The sequence below is a fragment of the Oncorhynchus tshawytscha genome, linkage group LG06 (assembly GCF_018296145.1).
Source record: "Oncorhynchus tshawytscha isolate Ot180627B linkage group LG06, Otsh_v2.0, whole genome shotgun sequence".
Lineage (NCBI taxonomy): Eukaryota > Metazoa > Chordata > Actinopteri > Salmoniformes > Salmonidae > Oncorhynchus > Oncorhynchus tshawytscha.
In genome coordinates, this window is record NC_056434.1 from 67,137,129 (window position 1) to 67,156,674 (window position 19,546).

At 40.0% G+C, this 19,546-nt stretch overlaps 1 protein-coding gene across 26 annotated transcripts in view; it reads right to left on the minus strand.

Moving 5' to 3' along the window:
* Positions 1–15: 15 nt before the first annotated feature.
* LOC112252949 (collagen alpha-1(XIII) chain) overlaps positions 16–19,546 on the minus strand; it is a 113,919-nt gene continuing 94,388 nt past the window's right edge. For 21 of the 26 annotated variants that reach the window (XM_024424674.2, XM_024424681.2, XM_024424675.2 and 18 more), the window contains 12 exons: positions 19,332–19,403; positions 19,100–19,144; positions 18,891–18,941; positions 18,743–18,769; positions 18,498–18,584; positions 17,461–17,496; positions 16,224–16,277; positions 16,045–16,098; positions 15,600–15,635; positions 12,998–13,084; positions 6,274–6,312; positions 16–4,127 (listed from right to left, as the gene is read on the minus strand). In XM_024424674.2, the coding sequence (XP_024280442.1) occupies positions 4,098–4,127; positions 6,274–6,312; positions 12,998–13,084; positions 15,600–15,635; positions 16,045–16,098; positions 16,224–16,277; positions 17,461–17,496; positions 18,498–18,584; positions 18,743–18,769; positions 18,891–18,941; positions 19,100–19,144; positions 19,332–19,403 (618 nt within the window). In that variant the 3' untranslated portion in view covers positions 16–4,097. Of the gene's footprint in view, positions 4,128–4,490; positions 6,043–6,273; positions 6,313–12,997; positions 13,085–15,599; positions 15,636–16,044; positions 16,099–16,223; positions 16,278–17,460; positions 17,497–18,497; positions 18,585–18,742; positions 18,770–18,890; positions 18,942–19,099; positions 19,145–19,331; positions 19,404–19,546 lie in introns of those variants that run through there. The other 5 variants (XM_024424677.2, XM_024424682.2, XM_024424687.2 and 2 more) reach the window with 5 other exon arrangements.

A 19,546-nucleotide genomic window follows, 5' to 3' on the forward strand; every position in this document is an offset into this window, starting at 1 on the left:
CTAGCGACAAGGGTTAAAATGATAATAATTCACTTTTTTTAAATTTATTTTTATTGACAATGTCCTCAAAATGTATTGAACAGGGAAATAATGATTGGCAATCAGTGACAAAAGCTGCCATTTATGGTTTATAAAAACAGTTTCTGGAAGAAAGAAACAGCACCTTAGACAGCATCCTTAACTCTGTATTACTTTTTTTTTTACTGACGACTCACATTGACTCTCAAGAAACAAAATGTTGACACCTCAATTCAATGTTCAAATGTTACATTTCATTCATTTTCAAGAGTCTGTAACAGCAGAGGAAATTATAAAAGGTCACTTAACTGACATAATTCCTCATTTTGTGCAGAAAATGGCATATCAAATAAATTCCCATAAGTATTTTGCTGAAACAGAACATAAGTTTGTAAAATGTCACTGTTGCTGTCAAATAGTAAATAACGCTTACAAACAAAAATATCAGCATGCAGATGGTTTTTACATCAAATGCATTGAAATAAATGCCCTCATATCCGTTCTCAGTTAGCTACTGAAACTGATTATCACACAAACTGGTTTTATAATATTATACATCTTGATTTCTACCTAGCACACTACATAGTAGATAGTTAAGAAAACAACTCAATGAATGTCAATGGCAGGTTAACTATAACGCAGTACTCTATAACGGTCTTCTAAAATGGTTTCTATGACCTTAACTATATCTCTCCTAAACTGCTTTAAATACACATAATGGTGATGACATCAAGAAGTGATACATCCACTTAATACAAAACAGAATGCATTGATCATAGACTGGCATAAACATATCTGTAATGTCGACTAAAGTGATGAATCAAATAACTTTACAGTGGATACAACACCATTCCTCAAACAAATCTGTGTACTCTTCACATGAGAAGGCATTAACTGTAAATTGGCTTTGACTAAAATCAAGAATGAATTGAAGACATAATTGAAGGGTTTTTGTGAAGTGTTTTTCAGCAGAAACACACATATTCACAAAGGACCACATTTCGTGCTCAGGTCCAGAAATAACTTCACATGACCTATCATCAGTTAAGTGTTTTTCATGAGTGACATGTTCTAAGATATTATGCGTTAAATAGTTATATTTGAAGTATGCATAATTACATGAAGAGTACACTTCATATATAAATACAGTAAAAGATGAAGACAAAGTCAACTGGGAAATGTATACCAAGAAATATAATACAAACATGTAATAATTATGTCCAGAGAAGATATTGTAAAACTAAAGAGTACTGCCATTGTGCAAAATATCAGTGAGAAAAAGCAGACATTAAATTCACACAAACTTTCAAAGATGACCGACCCTACAGTAAATGAACTAAGGTGAAATAGTGTTTTGAATACATTCTTACAAGAGAATGAATGATTCTTTGAATATAGCTACTATCTTCATAGGAGTACTCAGCTTAATAAAGGACTGTGGGCGGTAATGTGACACATTTTACTGGGGACGATGGACTCTCTTGTTTGAAAGATTTGAGGTGAACCAAATCACTTTATAATCAAATGAAAACCTTCAAAATGGCCTAATTACACATCCATTATGTGTCATTGCACGAAAGTGCTCCACTAAATAAACATGTTTCCAGAATGATTTACATCCTTGGGAGGAAGGCTGCTTGTTTAGCACCTTTGTTAAAGAAAACAATAAGGCAACACTTTACATTCATTTGCATTTACAGTAATTACTCTAATACAGTAACTGCACTTGACTTGATCCACTTTTATATTAAAAGTCGTGTTATAGGAGCTGTTCATGTGTAATTACATGTTAATTCAAATTCATAATCAACAGGGGCAGAGTAAAGCCTAGTTCTCAGGCAAACATTCCAAACAAATTAACTATAATTTTTTAAATTTTTTTATCAGAATGTTATCTAAAATGGTTAGATCCTTTTGCCTTTAGACTACATTTCTGTTACCAATTCGTGTCTGTAATGCTAGAGTGGTCTCAATCGTTCACCCTCACTGCCTGCCTAGGTCAATGTGGCCTTTATCAAATCTAAAGAACAACCACAATAACTGACCCTGGTTTGCAACACACAATTTGGATATGAATATGGACCTGTGTTGTATTCACCACTTTGAATATTCAAATTATTATCGTATGTGCATTTTGATTTGAGGTGTGAGGAGGGTTAGAAGACAGTTGTCAACATGACATAAGGAATGCTTCTGTTGTGTTAAACATAGTAAAAGGCACAAGATATCATAGTCGTTGACAAGATGGACATATTGTCAGTTCAGTCGTCGGACTTCGTTTTCACACAAGAATGCTATGAAATTGTTGCTACATTTTTGGAAGAGAAAGTAATAAAATACCTTTACCCCAACTGCTCAAATCAAAATGAGTTTCACAAGGTCAAAATGTCATAGGCGACCTAAATAAGCAATTCATTGGATTTAAAATGGTTCTAAACGTCGGTTACCAGCTGTCCAATAGCTTCAAAACTGGTCTTGTGCCTCCAGCCATGACACGTCACAAATCCTAAACAAAAGACCTTCAAAAACAGGGGTTTTCTTTCATCAGTATGAAAGTAGAATTTTTCATGACACATGTTTAGAGGAGCTGTATAATGTCAACATTTGACATAAATATTTGCCCACAATAAAAATCTGCCTTCTTTATGGTTAATATTTTACTTCAAAGGGACAAACAGTTACACCGAAGCCCACCGATTCATACAGACAGGATAAAAGGTGTTGAACTTATTCCTGCTGAAATTAGCTGCCCAATTTGATTCATGATGACTTGCATTTAGTGTGGCATTCCTCAGGAATCTTATTTTAGGGTAAATTAGATTATGGTACTCTGGCTCTTACAAACTGATATGAATCAGGTTATTCCAGATTATAAACTGGGTGGTTTGAAAGCTGATTGGCTGAAAGCTGTGGTATATCAGACCGTATACCATGGGTATGACAAAACATGTATTTTTACTGCTCTAATTACATTGGTAACCATTTTATAATAGCAATAAGGCACCTTGGGGGTTTGTGGTATATGGCCAATATACCACAGCTAAGGGCTATGGCCAGGCGCTCCGCGTTGCGTTGTGTGTGAGAACAGTCCTTAGCCATGGTATATTGGTCATATACCACACCTCATTGGGCCTTATTGCTTAAATACTCATTAAAAGTTGTCAGTATGACTGCAGACATGTATTATCTAAGACAGTCTAAAACAATAGAGTATCTATGTTGAGTAAAAACATTTTGGGATAAAATGAGAGGCTCCCATGTCACATCAACATAATATATATACAAGAACATGGAGTGAGCGCTTTAAAAAAGTGTGTGAACCCTCTCCTACTGTACACTACTTACTCTTACAGCATTGATATATGGTGAGTTTTACATCTCGGTACAATAATGTGAATAAATGTAATATACGTCTATTAGACATGTATAAATGTATACCAACAAAATGCTGGTAATAGAGTTCTTCCTTGGGCACAGGTCAGGCCACATAGCTACATAAACAGTATGTTATATGCCTGCAACACCCAGGATATTAGAGAAGGCAGTGAGTTTGATATCAGGAATCATCAAAAGCATTTCCCTTGGTTTTTTGGTTTGTCATGGAAACACATGAACACAGAGAGATTACATCTGTCTGTTCTGCGAGCTGCTCTGAATTCTTGAATCACAGTTGTTGGTGTCAAATAAAAAACAGGAAATTGTACACTATAAAAAGTGAATGTCTCACTTTCACATAGTGAATAAAGATATACATCTCAAAGAAAAGCACATATTTCAAATAAATGCGTCTCTATCGCTTTGTGGCTTTGATGGCTTGTCCAACCCGAGGAGCCTTCAGCAAAGAACTGCAAAGGAAACTGAAATCCTTTTGTTTCTGAGTCTTATTGAAGTCAGTCTGCTCACTGCTAGCGACTGGAGCCCCCCAATATTACTGGCTCTGTGTTCAGCCGGCTGGAAAATCTGTGAGTAAAATGACAACCCCAGGTGGGGTCAAAATTCAACGATATCTCCAAATGCCTTCAAGTTTCCATCCTGCAGCTTTGAGCGAAACGTTGTTGAGCAGATCTCTTGAACCTCTACTACTTGGCCAGTTGGAAAGGATTTTGACCCTTTCAAAGAAAAAGAGGTTTGTGTCAAGGGATAACTCTTTCCATACTAGCAATCTATAGTATATGCTTTTTACCATTCCTGTGTAGTTTATTGTATATGCCAGTTCAAAGAACTCACCTCAAACAGCACAATTCATGCTTTTTGGCACACACACACATTCAGGTTACTACAAACCATAGCAGAGCAATGGAAATAGCAGACTTCAATGCACACTCAACACAATTCATGTGAAATGAAACATTAGCATGATACAACACTCCTAAAATGCATCCCCAGATCCCAAACTCTGCATGGTCTTCAATGAAAGGGATGCCATAAAAAAAGGTATATGTTATTTTTAAAGCACACAACTGTACTGTATGTACTATAAAAAAAAAGGTTTATTTCTGATTGTCATTTTGAACATATAAAGGTCAACAAACATTTAAATGTCAATTTGAACAGATTCTCAATGATTTCTCATGAACTTTGGGTTGAACCTATAACAAGGAGAGCAAGGCAGGGGAACATGGCACACGTTAGCATGAGGTATAAGAACCTGATGAAGACTTTATTAAAAGGTGGTAATCTCTTAATCTAGCTATACATTTCCAGGCAGATCAGAACACAAAGAGAGCTTCTTTTTTCTTTCTTTTTTTACAATGAGCAGTGGCAATGGACCAACTCTACTTCAGTCCCCTTCATCCATCTCTTCAATACTGATTCATAAACACAGTTAGCAAGGGGGATGTAGGTCACTCCCTCTTAAAGTACAGCTGCAAATAACTAGTCTGGTATTTCTTAACAAGATCTTCATTGTCCATTAATAGCTTTCTTCATATAAATAGATGGATGCGTTACACTGGGCATAGAGGCAATGTGGCAGCAGGATGCCTTAAGGATCAGCAGCAATATTTCAGTCATCCAAGAGAAAGCTTGTTACATGGGTTTGTATCAATTTGATAAAGTTCTAACAAAAAAGGCAAACAACTACAGTTAAATAGAGCCTGATAGTCAAAAAGCAGGATGATGTGGCCCCTTAGAGTTGGTTAAAAAAATATATTTACAGATGACTTGAAGAAATTGAGGCCAGGTTATACGTGAAGCTATACTGTAGCTTAGAATGGTTGGTCATTCTGGCTGTGAAACTACTCAGCCAGTGAAAGAGCAGCAAATGCTAAGTATTTGTTCTCTGTTTCAAAATTGCTGTTTTGCTTAGGGGGAAACAACTAAAGCTTCAATTGGTCAGGCAATCTCAGTTGAAACCCCTTCATGAGATAAAATGTTTCCCTTTTAGAGACAACGACAAAATGTGCTAGTGTGGCATGCTGGATATTCAGCATACGTTATGGGTTTATGATAGCAGAACCCTAAACGGTTAAAAGAGGATGCGTTGAGAACCATGGGCATCTGTGCACCAGTGATTAAAATGGCTATACTGTACAGTGCAGACTAAATACAGTGCTGTCTGTCACCATGACGTGAGTTGTGTACATATTTAGACAGGAACATTTGCGGGGCTGTAGGTTTTCATCATTTTGATCTTTTACAAAGAGGGTTCAACTAAGATGTTTTAAAAAGCCAACACTTCATCTTTCCAGCCCCACAACTCAGTGCAGCATGGTCACAACAAAACAAAACAACAGGATACAATAAGTTAATAGGCAATATCTGTTCACATTATGCACAAATATCATGCATATGTAGCCACATTATAATTTCTTCCTTATCCAAACGTGTTGACATAATGCATAGCTATTAAATCCAATTACATAAACATTACTACAAGTAATACAAATAAACACTCTGTACAAAGAACCTGGCATATTTTTTTGATTTTCTTTTTTTTCTCGTCAGTATAAGAGAGCACATAAAAAGGTACAAAAATAAATATTCTATGTACAATCACACAATGCCACCCCGAAGTTATCGTTACTGCAAAGAGAAGGCACAAAAAAAACACACATTAGTTCATGCAATGTTCATTGAGGATACAATGAACATGAATACAAGTAAGCACTTTTCTACAGTATTAATGAAGTAATGACAGATGATGTTGATTATACTGGCACGGGGATAATACAAAAGGCAGAACTACCAAGCACTTCATCGGCCCAAGATGCAGATAGTGTACATTCACAGCAGGATATCAACTCTTTCACTTACTTTATTCCAACACCCTGATACTGGTAAGCCATCATCCCCCTAAGGAAAGAAAGAGAGGGAGTGAGTCATAAACACTCTGAGGTAATGCTTTACATGAAAGGGATAGTTCACCCAAATTACAAAAATTACATTTTATAGACAAAGTATGACAGCAATCCATGCTTTGGTTTAGTTTCCCCTCACACTCTTTCCACATGCTAACATGTTAGCATTTGTGGCACAAATCTCCCTTAAATCATGGGACCGATATTAACATTTTTCAGACATCATATTCAAAATCTATAAGTGACTTTGTTGAGTTTCACAATCCATTTTAGATACTTTCGGAGGATTTGGACAAGATGCGCGGAAAATGACAAGATTGGTCCCATGACTTGAATGAGATTTGTGCCACAAATGCTAAAACGTTAGCATGTGGGAAGTGCCAGGGTAACTATACCAACGCATGGATTGCTGTCATACCTTCTCCATAGACCGCTGACAGGTTAAGGAAACCAATGTGTAATTTGGTCATTTGTGTGAACTATTCGTTTAAGTTGTTCTGACACAGACTAACTTAATATAAAGTGTTACTCAAACTGCTAAAACTGTAGAATGTGACTTTCTGTACAGTATAACCATGCAAACACGCAAACATGTACACAAAACACAATGCAATTTACTGTTGAATAAATACTATTGTGTGTGTATAATATTTATGCAATGTACTATGCATATTGTGTTAAAAAGCATCAACAACCAGCCAAACAACTAGTGGTACAGTAGTAGATGTGTATTTGTAAAAAATATGACTCCATCGTCTGAATTAATTCAAACTTTTAGCAATAGGGTTTAAACACAGCCACTGGGCTGTTATTTTCTTTCATCTGGCATCTTCTATGAATGAATCAAACCGTCAACCTCTTTTTTTCTCTCCTTTTCAACACATAAACAAAACAGCGTTAAACTAAAACCATTGAGGAGGCCCTGTTTTTTTCCCCAAGAGAATCTTTCTCAATACAATTCTGTTGCCCAAAATGGTAAAGGATAAGGTGGAGGGAAAAGGTGCCATGCGAGTGGTAGTGGAGAAGACAGGGATACAAATAAGAAAAGTAAGGCTATTAACTTTCAAGAGTCTTTGAAAAAAAAAAGTATTTAAAGTCACTTAATGGGTTCTGTCTGGGTTATTATGATCAAGAAAATAGATTCTGTCGCACACCACTAATTACTGTAGGTGTTCTGTTGCCCTTGCAAGAAAAAATACAATTCTCAGCAAATAAATTAGTAGTTAGTTTAGTTTATCTAAACAGTAGTACATTTGTAGTTAACAGCTTGATCAACAGCTCCAAGTGTGTGCATGTCTACTCTGTAAATAAAGGCATTGCTCTTCTCAAATCAAATCAAATATTTGTCACATGCTTCGTAAACAACAGGTATGGACTAACAGTGAAATGCTTACTTACAGGGGCCCTTCCCAACAATGCAGAGAAAGAAAATAGAGAAATAAAGGAAAGTAAAACACGTAATTATATACAGTATACCAGTACTGAGTCGATGAGCAGTGAGTGGTATGAGGTAATTGAGGTAGATATGTACATATAACTACGAATAAAGTAGCAGATAGTAAACAGTATTTGTAGCAGCAAATCAAAATCGAATTACATTTCATTTTATTGGTCGTGTACACATATTTTGTAGATGTTATTGCAGGTGCAGTGAAATGCTTATGTTTCTAGCTCCAAAAGTGCAGTAATACCTAACAATTCACACAAATCCCACACATTAAAAGAAAGGAATTAAGAAATATCAGAATGAGCAATGTCCGAGTCCGGAATATAAATATGTATATGATGCTGTGTATAGACAGTATATGAATATAAAAGGTGTGTACAGCAGTAGCTATATAGGATGAGCCTTGACTAGAATACAGTATATACATATGAAGTGGGTAACAGTATGTAAACATTATTAAAGTTACCCGTGTTCAATCACTATGTACCAGAGGTCGACTGATTAATCGGAATGGCCGATTAATTAGGGACGATTTCAAGTTTTCATAACAATCGGAAATCATTTTGGACGCCGATTTTGCCGTTTTTTAATTATTATGTTTTTACACCTTTATTTCATCTTTATTTAACTAGGCAAGTCAGTTAAGAACGGCATGGGAACGGTGGGTTAACTGCCTTGTTCAGGGGCAGAATGACAGATTTTTACCTTGTCAGCTCAGGGATTCAATCTTGCAACCTTAAGGTTAACTAGTTCAACGCTCTAACCACCTGCCTCTCACTGCACTCCACGAGGAGCCTGCCTGTTACGCAAATGCAGTAAGAAGCTAAGGTAAGTTGCTAGCTAGCATTAAACTTAATCAATCATAATCACTAGTTATAATTACACATGGTTGATGATATTACTAGTTTATCTAGCGTGTCCTGCGTTGCATATAATCGATGCAGTGCACATTCGCGAAAAAGGACTGTCGTTGCTCCAGCGTGTACCTAACCATAAACACCAATGCCTTTTTTAAAATCAATACACAGAAGTATATATTTTTAAACCTGCATATTTAGCTAAAAGAAATCCAGGTTAGCAGGCAATATTAACCAGGTGAAATTGTGTCACTTCTCTTGCGTTCATTGCACGCAGAGTAAGGGTATATGCAACAGTTTGGGCCGCCTAGCTCATTGCGAACTAATTTGCCAGAATTTTACGTAATTATGACATTGAAGGTTGTGCAATGTAACAAGAATATTTAGACTGATGGATGCCACCCGTTAGATAAAATACGGAACGGTTCCGTATTTCACTGAAAGAATAAACGTCTTGTTTTCGAGGTAATAGTTTCCAGAATCGACCATATTAATGACCTAAGGCTCGTATTTCTGTGTGTTATTATGTTATAATTAAGTCTATGATTTGATAGAGCAGTCTGACTGAGCGATGGTAGGCACCAGCAGGCTCATAAGCATTCATTCAAACAGCACTTTCGTGATTTTTTGCCAGCAGCTCTGCTGTTTATGACTTCAAGCCTATCAACTCCCGAGATTAGGCTGGTGTAATCAATGTGAAATGGCTTGCTAGTTAGCGGGGTGCGCGCTAATAGCGTTTCAAACGTCACTCGCTCTGAGACTTGGAGTAGTTGTTCCCCTTGCTCTGCATGGGTAACGCTGCTTCGAGGGTGGCTGTTGTCGATGTGTTCCTGGTTCGAGCCCAGGTAGGAGCGAGGAGAGGTACGGAAGCTATACTGTTACACTGGCAATACTAAAGTGCCTATAAGAACATCCAATAGTACGGGGCGATAGCCATTTAGTCCAGTTACCTTCGTTTTCTTTGGTACAGGAACAATGGTGGACATCTTGAAGCAAGTGGGGACAACAGACTAGGATAGGGAGAGATTTAATATGTCCATAAACCCTCCAGCCAGCTAGTCTGAACATACTCTGAGGATATGACTTGGGATGCCGTCTGGGCAGGCAGCCTTGCGAGGGTTAACATGCTTAAATGTCTTGCTATAACGGCGGCCACGGCGAAGACAGCTCACAGTCGGTGGCGGTACTGGGTTTTCCTCGAAGCAACGAAGAAGGTGTTTAGGTTGACCGGGAGCATGGCAATAGTCTCCGCTACATGGCTGGCTTTGTTTGAGTATGTGAAAAATCAAAAAAGTTCATGCAGATAGCCCGGGTAGCTATTTGGTTAACTATTTAACTGACTATTTAGCAGTCTTATGTCTTGGGGGTAGAAGCTGTTCAAGGTTCTACCAGGATTGGTTCCAGACTTGGTGCATCGGGACCGGTTGCCGTGCAGTAGGAGAGAGAAGAGTCTATGGCGTGGTGGGAGTCTTTGACAATTTTTAGGGCCTTCCTCGAACAACGCCTAGTATAGAGGTTCTGGATGTCAGGGAGCTCGGCCCCAGTGATGTACTGGGCCGTACGAACTACCGTCTGTAGCACCTTGCGGTCGGATGCCAAGCAGTTGCCATACCAAGCGGTGATGCAGCCAGTCAAGAAGCTCTCAATGGTGCAGCTGTATAACTTTTTGACGATCTGAGGACCCATGCCAACTTTTTTCAGAGTCCTAATGGGGAAGAAGCATTGTCGTGCCCTCTTTACGACTATGTCAGTGTTTTTGGACCATAATAGATCCTTAGTGATGTGGACAATGAGAAACGTGAAGCTCTCAACCCACTCCATTACAGCCCTGTCGATGTGAATGCGGCGTGCTCAGCTCTCCGTTTCCACCACACTCTCTGACGTCATCCCTATAGGCCAGGGTGGGCAACTCCAATCCTCGGGGGCCTGATTGGTGTCACACTTTTTCTCCATCCCTAGCAAACACAGCTGATTAATCGAATTGCATTCTAAACTGAAGATCATGATTATGTTATTATTGGAGTCAGGTGTGTTAGCTGGGGCTAGGGCAAAACTGTGACACCAATCAGGGCCCTGAGGACTGAAATTGCCCACCCCAGCTATAGGCTGTCTCATCGTCGTTGGTGATCAGGCCTACCACCGTGGTCGGCAAACTTAATGATGGTGTTGGAGTAGTGCGCGCCACGCAGTCGTGAGTGAACAGAGCACAGGAGGGGACTAAGCACGCACCCCTTAGGGGCCCCCGTGTTAAGGGTCAGCTTGGCGGATGTGTTGTTGCCTACCCTCACCACTTGGGGGCGTCCCGTCAGGAAATCCAGGATCTGGTTGCAGATGGAGGTGTTCAGTCCCAGGGTTCTTAACGTGGTGATGAGCTTTGAGGGCACTATGGTGTTGAACACTGAGCTGTAGTCAATGAACAGCATTCTCACGTAGGTGTTTTTCATTTGTGCAAGTGGGAAAGGGCAGTGTGGAGTGCAATAGAGATTGTGTCATCTGTTGATCTGTTGGGGCAGTACGTGAATTGGAGTGGGTCCAAGGTGTCTGGGCGTTGTTGATGTGAGCCATGACCAGCCTTTCAAATCAGTTCATGGCTATAGATAAGAGTGCTACGGGGCGATAGTCATTTAGACAGGTTACCTTGGCGTTCTCAGGCACAGGGACTATGGTGGTCTGCTTGAAACATGAAGGCATTACAGACTGAGAGTTAGAGTTATGATCAGATTTGCCAAATGGGGGGTGAGGGAGAGCATTGTATGCATCTATTGTGTGGAGTAAAGGTGACCAAGAGTTTTATCACCCTGTAGTTGTAAAGGTGACTTGCTGGTAGAAATGAGGTACGACAGATTTCAGTATTCCTGCATTAAAATCACAGCCACTAGGAGTTCCACATCTGGATGAGCATTAAAGCACCATACAGCTCGTTGAGTACGGTCTTAGTGCCAGCATCGGTTTCTGGTGGTAAATAGACAGCTATGGAAAATATAGATTAAAAATATCTTGGTAAATAATAAAGTCTACAGCTTATCATGAGGTATTCTAATTCATGCGAGCAGAATCTTGAGATTTCCTTAGTATTAGAGATCGAGCTTCAGCTGTCGACAACAAAGCAACAGCTGTTCTGTCCTGCCGATGCATAGAAAAACCAGCTAGATGTATATTATCCATGTCCTTGTTCAGCCAAATTTCAGAGGAACATAGGATATTACAGTTCTTCAGGTCTTGTTGATAGGATAGTCTCGAATGGAGCTTGTCCAGTTTGTCCAGTGATTGTACATTCGCCAATAGAACAGAGGTTTATTTACTCGCCATCTTAGGTTCATTAGGTTGCCCACACGTCGTCCTCTATATCGCCGTCTCTTTCTTTTCCAAGTGTCGGGGATTAGGGCCTGGTCCGGGGTCAGCAGTATGTCCTGCGCTGCCAACTCGTTGAAGGTGAAATCTTCATCTAAATTGAGGTTAACTGTTCTGATGTCCAAAAGCTTTTTTCGGTCATAGGAGACGATGGTGGAAACATTGTGTACAAAAAAAGTTCAGAGCAAAAAAACCCCCACAAAATAGCAGAATTGATCAGCAACCCGTAAAACAGCCTTTATTTGTAAAAATATTTTTACATAACTAACGGTACTATTGTGTTAGTTCAATGTAATGCTCAGGCATCCCTATTATATTAGATCTCACTTATGTCTAAAGTAAAGTGAATAAGAAAATGTATGGAATTGTTAAGGGGTGGTTAGAAAAGCCAAGGCATGCTGGATAGGGAAGGGAGAGAGGAAGCATACCACAGGACAAGGGGCATCCAGCCCGTCCAGGCCAGGTAGGCCCGGTTCACCCTTTTCTCCTTTAAAGCCTCGGAAACCCTGTTTGTGAAATCAACCTTGTAAACATCTGCACATTGCCCCTCCTTTACCGGCATTATACCCTGCTGGCTGATGAGAGGACCTGCTACCGCTCCGTTCGCAGACCGAAGCCTGTAGCTACAGGCACACCTAAACATGCAGGCGGCCCGGGACTGACAGGAACAGACTCACTGGAGTAAGTGGGCCATGTTTCTGTTAGTCTTACCCTTGAAAAGAAAACCCCCTCAGATGGTTCATGGTCGCTGGTCCTGGGGGTGATTATTTATTCTTAACCAATAATCATCCAGTCATTCAATGAATACCAAATCATTATCACGAATGCAGTTTGTATCTCTGGACTAATACTGTAGGAGACGCTTGGACCAAAACCACTTCAGGGTCTATTAGAGTCGGTTAAGAGGCAAAAGGAAGTCAAGATCAGAACACAGAGACTCCTGATTGTCAGTGCAGGTTATGTGGTATTCTGAGGGTCGCTCCTTCTTTTTGCCACCTGGCTTGTACATTGAACGCAGGACATACCAATGGACAGGGGGCATCTAATCCGGGTGCTCCTTGGTCCCCCTTATCCCCTTTAGTTCCCCTGTTGCCTTTCTTGCCCCTCTCTCCCTGCAAACAACAGTGCATTACAAGAGACAGTCTTTAGTTCCTCCTGGCTGGCTCGCCCACACAGTAAGCAAATATGTTTGCTTTTTGAAATCATGAAGCTTGTATTCTTACCTAAGGAATTTAGACATTTTACAGATAATTGAAGACCATAAAAGTAAGGATGATGTGCTTTTTGGGGTTTACGAAGAAGAGTACTGAAGTTTAAGAATGTAGTGGTGGGGAAAGTAAGTGGAGGAAGTTAGGGAGTAGGGATACAGGCCAATGCTATTGGTGAGCGGGTTCCTTTAGTGCCTGAGATAACCTTCACAGACTTGTTGCAGGGATAGAAACACTTCATTGATTAATACAAATATATATATATATATATTTTACCTTTATTTAACTAGGCAAGTCAGTTCAGAACAAATTATTATTTTGATTCATCAACTACTACAGGATATTACAAGGGTATCACTAGCCCTAACAACATAACATTCATGAGCCATACAGCGGAAAAGTATGCTGTTGTTTGTGTACACTAAAAGGTGGCTGGACTGGCTACTAGCTGGCTACAAGTAAACAAGCCACTTACAGTATCTTCAAAAGCTAATATTTTTCTCTCAAGAAATGGCATTCCTTTACTGCTGAAGTTGCAGTTATATAATGGACGTGAAGGGTACTTACACGCGGAATTGTTACATTATGCACCTACAGCCTATATTAGGTTGATCTATTGGATCGTGCATCCATGAGAATGTGTAATTTACGATAAATTCAGAGGCTAGTACTTATTGTATCATATTTCCAACCAAAGCAAACCTTGTAAAATATTATAGATATTATATGTGGGTATATGTATAAAACCGGACCACATTATTATTCAAACATCCGCTCACCAAGATCAAGGCCTTTGAAGGGGTTGGATTAGGGGCTAGACGAGTTTATCAAGAAGGAATTGGAATTGGAATGATAATAAATCCTGGCCAACACATATATAATGCTCTCACAACGTTGCCCAAACGTTGCCCGAAAACCATCAACCTTGGCTAACGTTGTGGCAACGTTGTGAGAACATTACTTGTCAGCCAAGTGAAAGGAAATTACAGGCAGGCTTGCAGGGAAGGTAAGTGGTAGGAGGAGGAGGAGTAGGAAGAAGATTAACCCGGGACTACGACATTAGAATGCAGGAGGAGCAGGTTGCCAGGGTGTGTGAGAGGGAGAGAGAGGGCAACACGACCCGGCAAAAAGAGCCGCGGGAAACAGAGCAGGGTGGAGGGGAGGAAAAGGGGATAGGAAGACCTGCGGAAACAAAGGAAGACAGGACAAGAGTAAAAACAGCACCACGATCCCACAACTGGCCACAGCACCTCCAACTGGTATAGCAAAGTACCTCACAATATCAATCTCTTTCCCCTTCTTTACACCCCATTTGAGCAGCAAATACATTTGATCCACAGATAGGAAGTAGTCATAACTGTCAATGTCAAATATTTCCTGCTGACATGAACCCAGTTGGAAGTGCTGAGAGGGTCAATGACATGTTGTGACTTTTAAGGTGGGAGTCAGAATATTAAGTCAGATGTTAATAGGAAGGAAGGAAACATTCTCCAAGGGGAAGGGGGGACATGGGAATATGAACCAAATCATCTCTAATACATTGGTACATTTCTTTTTTTGCAGTGGCTATTTTACAAAATGGGAGTGAGGCATTATGTGATTACTTTAAGAACAACATTTTCAGACACGACAGTACAAGGTAACCTTAGGTCGGACAATGTGAAAGAGAACACCCTTTTGACTTGTCTTCAAAGAAAACAGCATGTCATTTTCTAAGGTCTTTGATGTGTCCATTCACATGTTCCAGTCCTCTCATTATCAAGTACAAACATCTTCAATCTCTTTTGATCCCCTGTCTCAATTTATACTACCTCAGTCATATTTGCATATTTTAACTAGATGAATTGAACTCTGAGGTAAAAAGGCCACTGCAAAACAAATACATTCACCTCAGAAAGGCAAAGGACATATGAATATCATTTTTTCAAACATCACCAAAAACACAATTGAAGGACACTCATCATTGGCTATTTTGGACACATTTTTCAGAAGATGAGGTTATTGACATTTAAATAACATTTTGATTCAGATTCGCCTACTTAAGAGAGCCTTTGAATCCACCATGGTCCTGCTCATATTACCTAATACAGGCCCACCATGCTTTTAAGAATAACAAACTTGACATCCCAATGGGCTTGCAAATTATTGATTGATGATGAACTATTACCAAAAAGACAACTGAAAAATGACAATAGTCTTTTTGATTAGTACTTTTCAATGAAGAATACCTTCGCTCATTTTGGTTGGGAGTATATCTAGTGTTGAGTGAAGTAGGAGCATGGAGGATCAGAAGCCATTTGAAATCCCATAGTTTATCAGAAGTACTAATTAGCAGAGAACATGTTATTGTCCTCTGGTTAGAAGCACATTGTACTCCAAGAGAGCAGTACAAGCACATAATTATCAGCTGTTATCTTACCCGGTTCCCTTTGAATCCTTGTGGTCCTACTAAACCCTGAGAAGAGGAAGTTAAACACAATATGATTTCCTGTGCAAGCATTGAGAGACATTGCCTTGAGTAATAGCTTTGTAAGTGAAGTAAGTAGTCTTGCAGGAGCCGATCTCTCGTGAGAGGAAGCGTGATGTACAAGTACACCCCCCGGACAGAATGCGATCGCAGGGCCTTACCCCCAATCCATTTCCTTAGTGACACACCGGATCCCATTTTTACAGTATTTGGTATGACTCGCCCAGGGATCGGACTCAATTTGATCTATCGATTCCCTCAGAGTTAATTAAGAGATTATTTAAGGTACTAATGATGCTATGCTCCAAATTGCTCATTGCTCACAACGTTGATTGTAAATGCAATAATGTATTTATTTGATGTTCTTGATACTTAGATAATTGGACAAACTACTTACAGGGATGCCTTGAGGCCCAATTGGTCCTGGGACTCCTGAATCTCCCTTGTAACCCTGAATTGATAGAAAAATAACAATATAAATCATTCATCTCAAATAGATAAATAAGCTCTGTTTTGACTGATAGCTCTTATGTGGTGTGTGTGTGCTACTTTAGTGTGTGTGTTGTAAGTACTCACTCTATCTCCCTTCAGTCCTGCTGGCCCTGCCACACCAACTGGTCCTATCAGGCCCTTTAAGTTTAAGGACAAGATGACAATCAGTGATTGCAGACATTACAATGGGAGGATATCCAAAGGAAAGAGATTATTGCATTTCCGTCAATAGATCAACAAGCTTTCTGGAGCCCTTACGTGCCAAAAGAGGAGTTAACCAACTCTGTGTATGTTAGTCATGATTAAATAATAGCCTATTGATTGATTAGGTAGTGGTGTTCTCTAGGTTACCCCACTGTGCATGTTACACCAAGCTTGTTGAGCTAAAGAATGAACAGGAACAAAAAAAAGGAGAAAATATGATTAGTAAAAGAGGTCAGCTGCAGCTCTCGCTCTCCCTGTGGAAGTCAGGATTCGACAGAAGGACCTTGCATCTCAGGCAGATACTACAGCATGTACAGATACTACAGCATGTACAGATACTACAGCATGTACAGATACTACAGCATGTACAGATAGTTCAGCATGTACAGCATTTTGCATGACAGAGCCATACTGCCATACCGTCCTGTATACATATCAACATGCAGCATGAGCATCCCAGCATGCTCTCCTGGTAGGACATCACAACGCCAGTTCAAAGCATTTCACTGCTTGCATATGATCATAGGAGAATTACAACGGTATGTTTTGAAGACTTGCAATGGCATGGACTCGGACCCTCAGTTTGTCATGACTTTATGCAAGTAGGCTGAATCTTGAGGTCTGATTTCGGAACTCAAATGTCCTTATAGATCTTCCATTGACGTCAACACATGATTTAAGTCTGGGTTACCCATGCACATCTCAAGTTAGGATTCAGGCTGTAATGAACAAGTGGGACTAATTCTTGCCATTTACTACTTCAAAACATATACGCACTGAGAGGAGAAACATCAAAGGGCCCATTTTAGGACCATGACACGTTCCAATGCCAGACAGACATGGGACGCAGTCATGTGAACATCGTCCCTATGCCAGAGCAATCCTCAAAAAATGCCTAAAAACAGAACTGTTCTCTCTGCAGACAACCAGACAGACTACAAGACAGGACAGACAGGACAAGCATGTAGGAAAGGCAAGCAGACAGACAGACAGACAGACAGACAGACAAGACACCAGCGCAGACAGACATGCAAATAAGCCATGGGGGGAGCAGAGGAGGGGAGGTGGGGTAGGGGAGGAATGTGTGTTGGGTGGGTACAGGACTTGCGCCACTCACCACTGGACCAGGCCTGCCGTCTAAACCATGAGCCCCCTGGACAGTGTGTAAACATTTAGAGAGCAGAGATGGAGAGATGGAAGGTAGGTGGTGGGAGAAGGGGAGGAGGAGGTGTGGAGGGGGGAGAGGGTAAGGGGTGAGTGAGTGAAGCAGTGATTCGTGACTCAAAAACACATCCAGTTGTCGATGAAGGGTGATTGTGTTGTGATGATGTGAGAAACAGTTACTCCTTTTATAGGTGCAGTTGATTATCACTGTCAAATAATTAAGTCCTGACATTTGATAAAATTGTGTTTTTCAGAAACATAATCATGGTTCAACTTCTTTCTATAGTTGATGTCCATACAGAAAGCAGTTTGAAGTGTGAAGGTCTATGATGATTTGCAAATTTCATGTCTTGTACCAACATTGATTAGCATATACATAATATCCCTCATCATTTCCATATAAAAGGAGTTACTGAGCCATCGACGATGTGACTAGAACATGTACTGAATATCAACAATGACCTTTGACTCCCAAGAAGTAAACCAGAAGTAAGGAAGAGACCCCCAGTGATTCATATCAAACCTATTCCTTAACATGCAATTAAATATAGAACTATATATATTTACAGAATTCCAGAGAGATTATCAGAAAACTAAACAAAAGTTGGCATAATGAAGAAAATGATTAACTCTTTCCATCTAATAATAATTATTATTGAGTTATCTAAAAAAAAAAATATGACAATGGTAATGTATATTGTAGATGACATGTTTTAGTCTTCATATTAGTGATTTTATTGCCCTTATGTACTGCAGCAACCATCCATCCATGCACTTTGAAAACATTAATGCAACCATTGAGCAATCAAACCATCATTGGTTAGGCCTAGTTATAAAGTGACATGACAACATCAGAACAGTCATGCTGCCTGGTTCTAAGACACAAAAGCCTGAACAAAGAGTACACCCACTCTACTTTGGTTTCCAGGAGTCAAAATACAACTTATAATGGCAAAATGGTCAAAGAGATGGTCAAATTGGTGTACTTACAGGAAGCCCAAGATGACCCCTGTCCCCTTTATCGCCTTTCGAACCAGATGCTCCCTTCTCTCCCCGTATGCCTATGCCTGGCTCCCCCTAAAAGAGGCACAGAAAATACATTATTCACGTTTACTACATAGGCATTACACCAACTTACTAAAACCACTGATTTGAGAAAGTACTGACAACTACAGTATCAAAGGATTCTGGAGGTACAGTAAGACATTACAGAGGCTACCACAATCAACTCTTACCTTTGGCCCTCCCAGTCCTTCAGGTCCCTGAGGGGTAAAAGAAACAATTCCAGTCAGGATATGTCAATCACTTCATGTAAATATGGCATATTATTAGGAGGATTAATAGATATTTCTGAGGGCTTATATTGCCTAATAGTGTACTCACAGCAGGGCCAACTGGTCCTTGGGGTCCTGGAGGACCTGGAGGCCCGTATACCTAAAGACAAACATCAGGTAACGTCATCAATGCATACACTTCCTTATTAGTGGGTTCACTCAAACATCACGTCCTCTGAATCTGACCCCTCTCAAGTTCACTCAAACACGCACGGGTCATTAAAAACAATGAGATACACAGTGGAGGGGATCCCTTACCATGTCTGACATTCCTCCCTTATCTCCGGACTCACCCTTCTGACCCTGAAGCATCAAGTCACATGAATACAAGGTTAACATAGGCTACTCGCATGAATAAAACACCGCTGTACACCCAATCAGCACTGTACAGATGGCTAGTATTGTGAACAGTATTTCGCTGCTACCCAATGCCAGGTCAGACACTGCCTACTGTATACTCAGATGCAGTCTGAGGGGCACCATTGCGTACCATTGCGCCTGGTAATCCAATGGGACCAGGAGGCCCAGAAACCCCCTTTTCACCAGTAGGGCCATCTAAACCCTACAGAACAAGAAAAGGGGTGATAGTGATTCAAATGTTGTCAGTGTGTTCAAATCAGGGATTGGTTTTGGTTCATTTCCATATCAGAGTGTCAATTAATACAAAATAGACGATTACATTTTTTAAATCAGATGTTAAAAGTT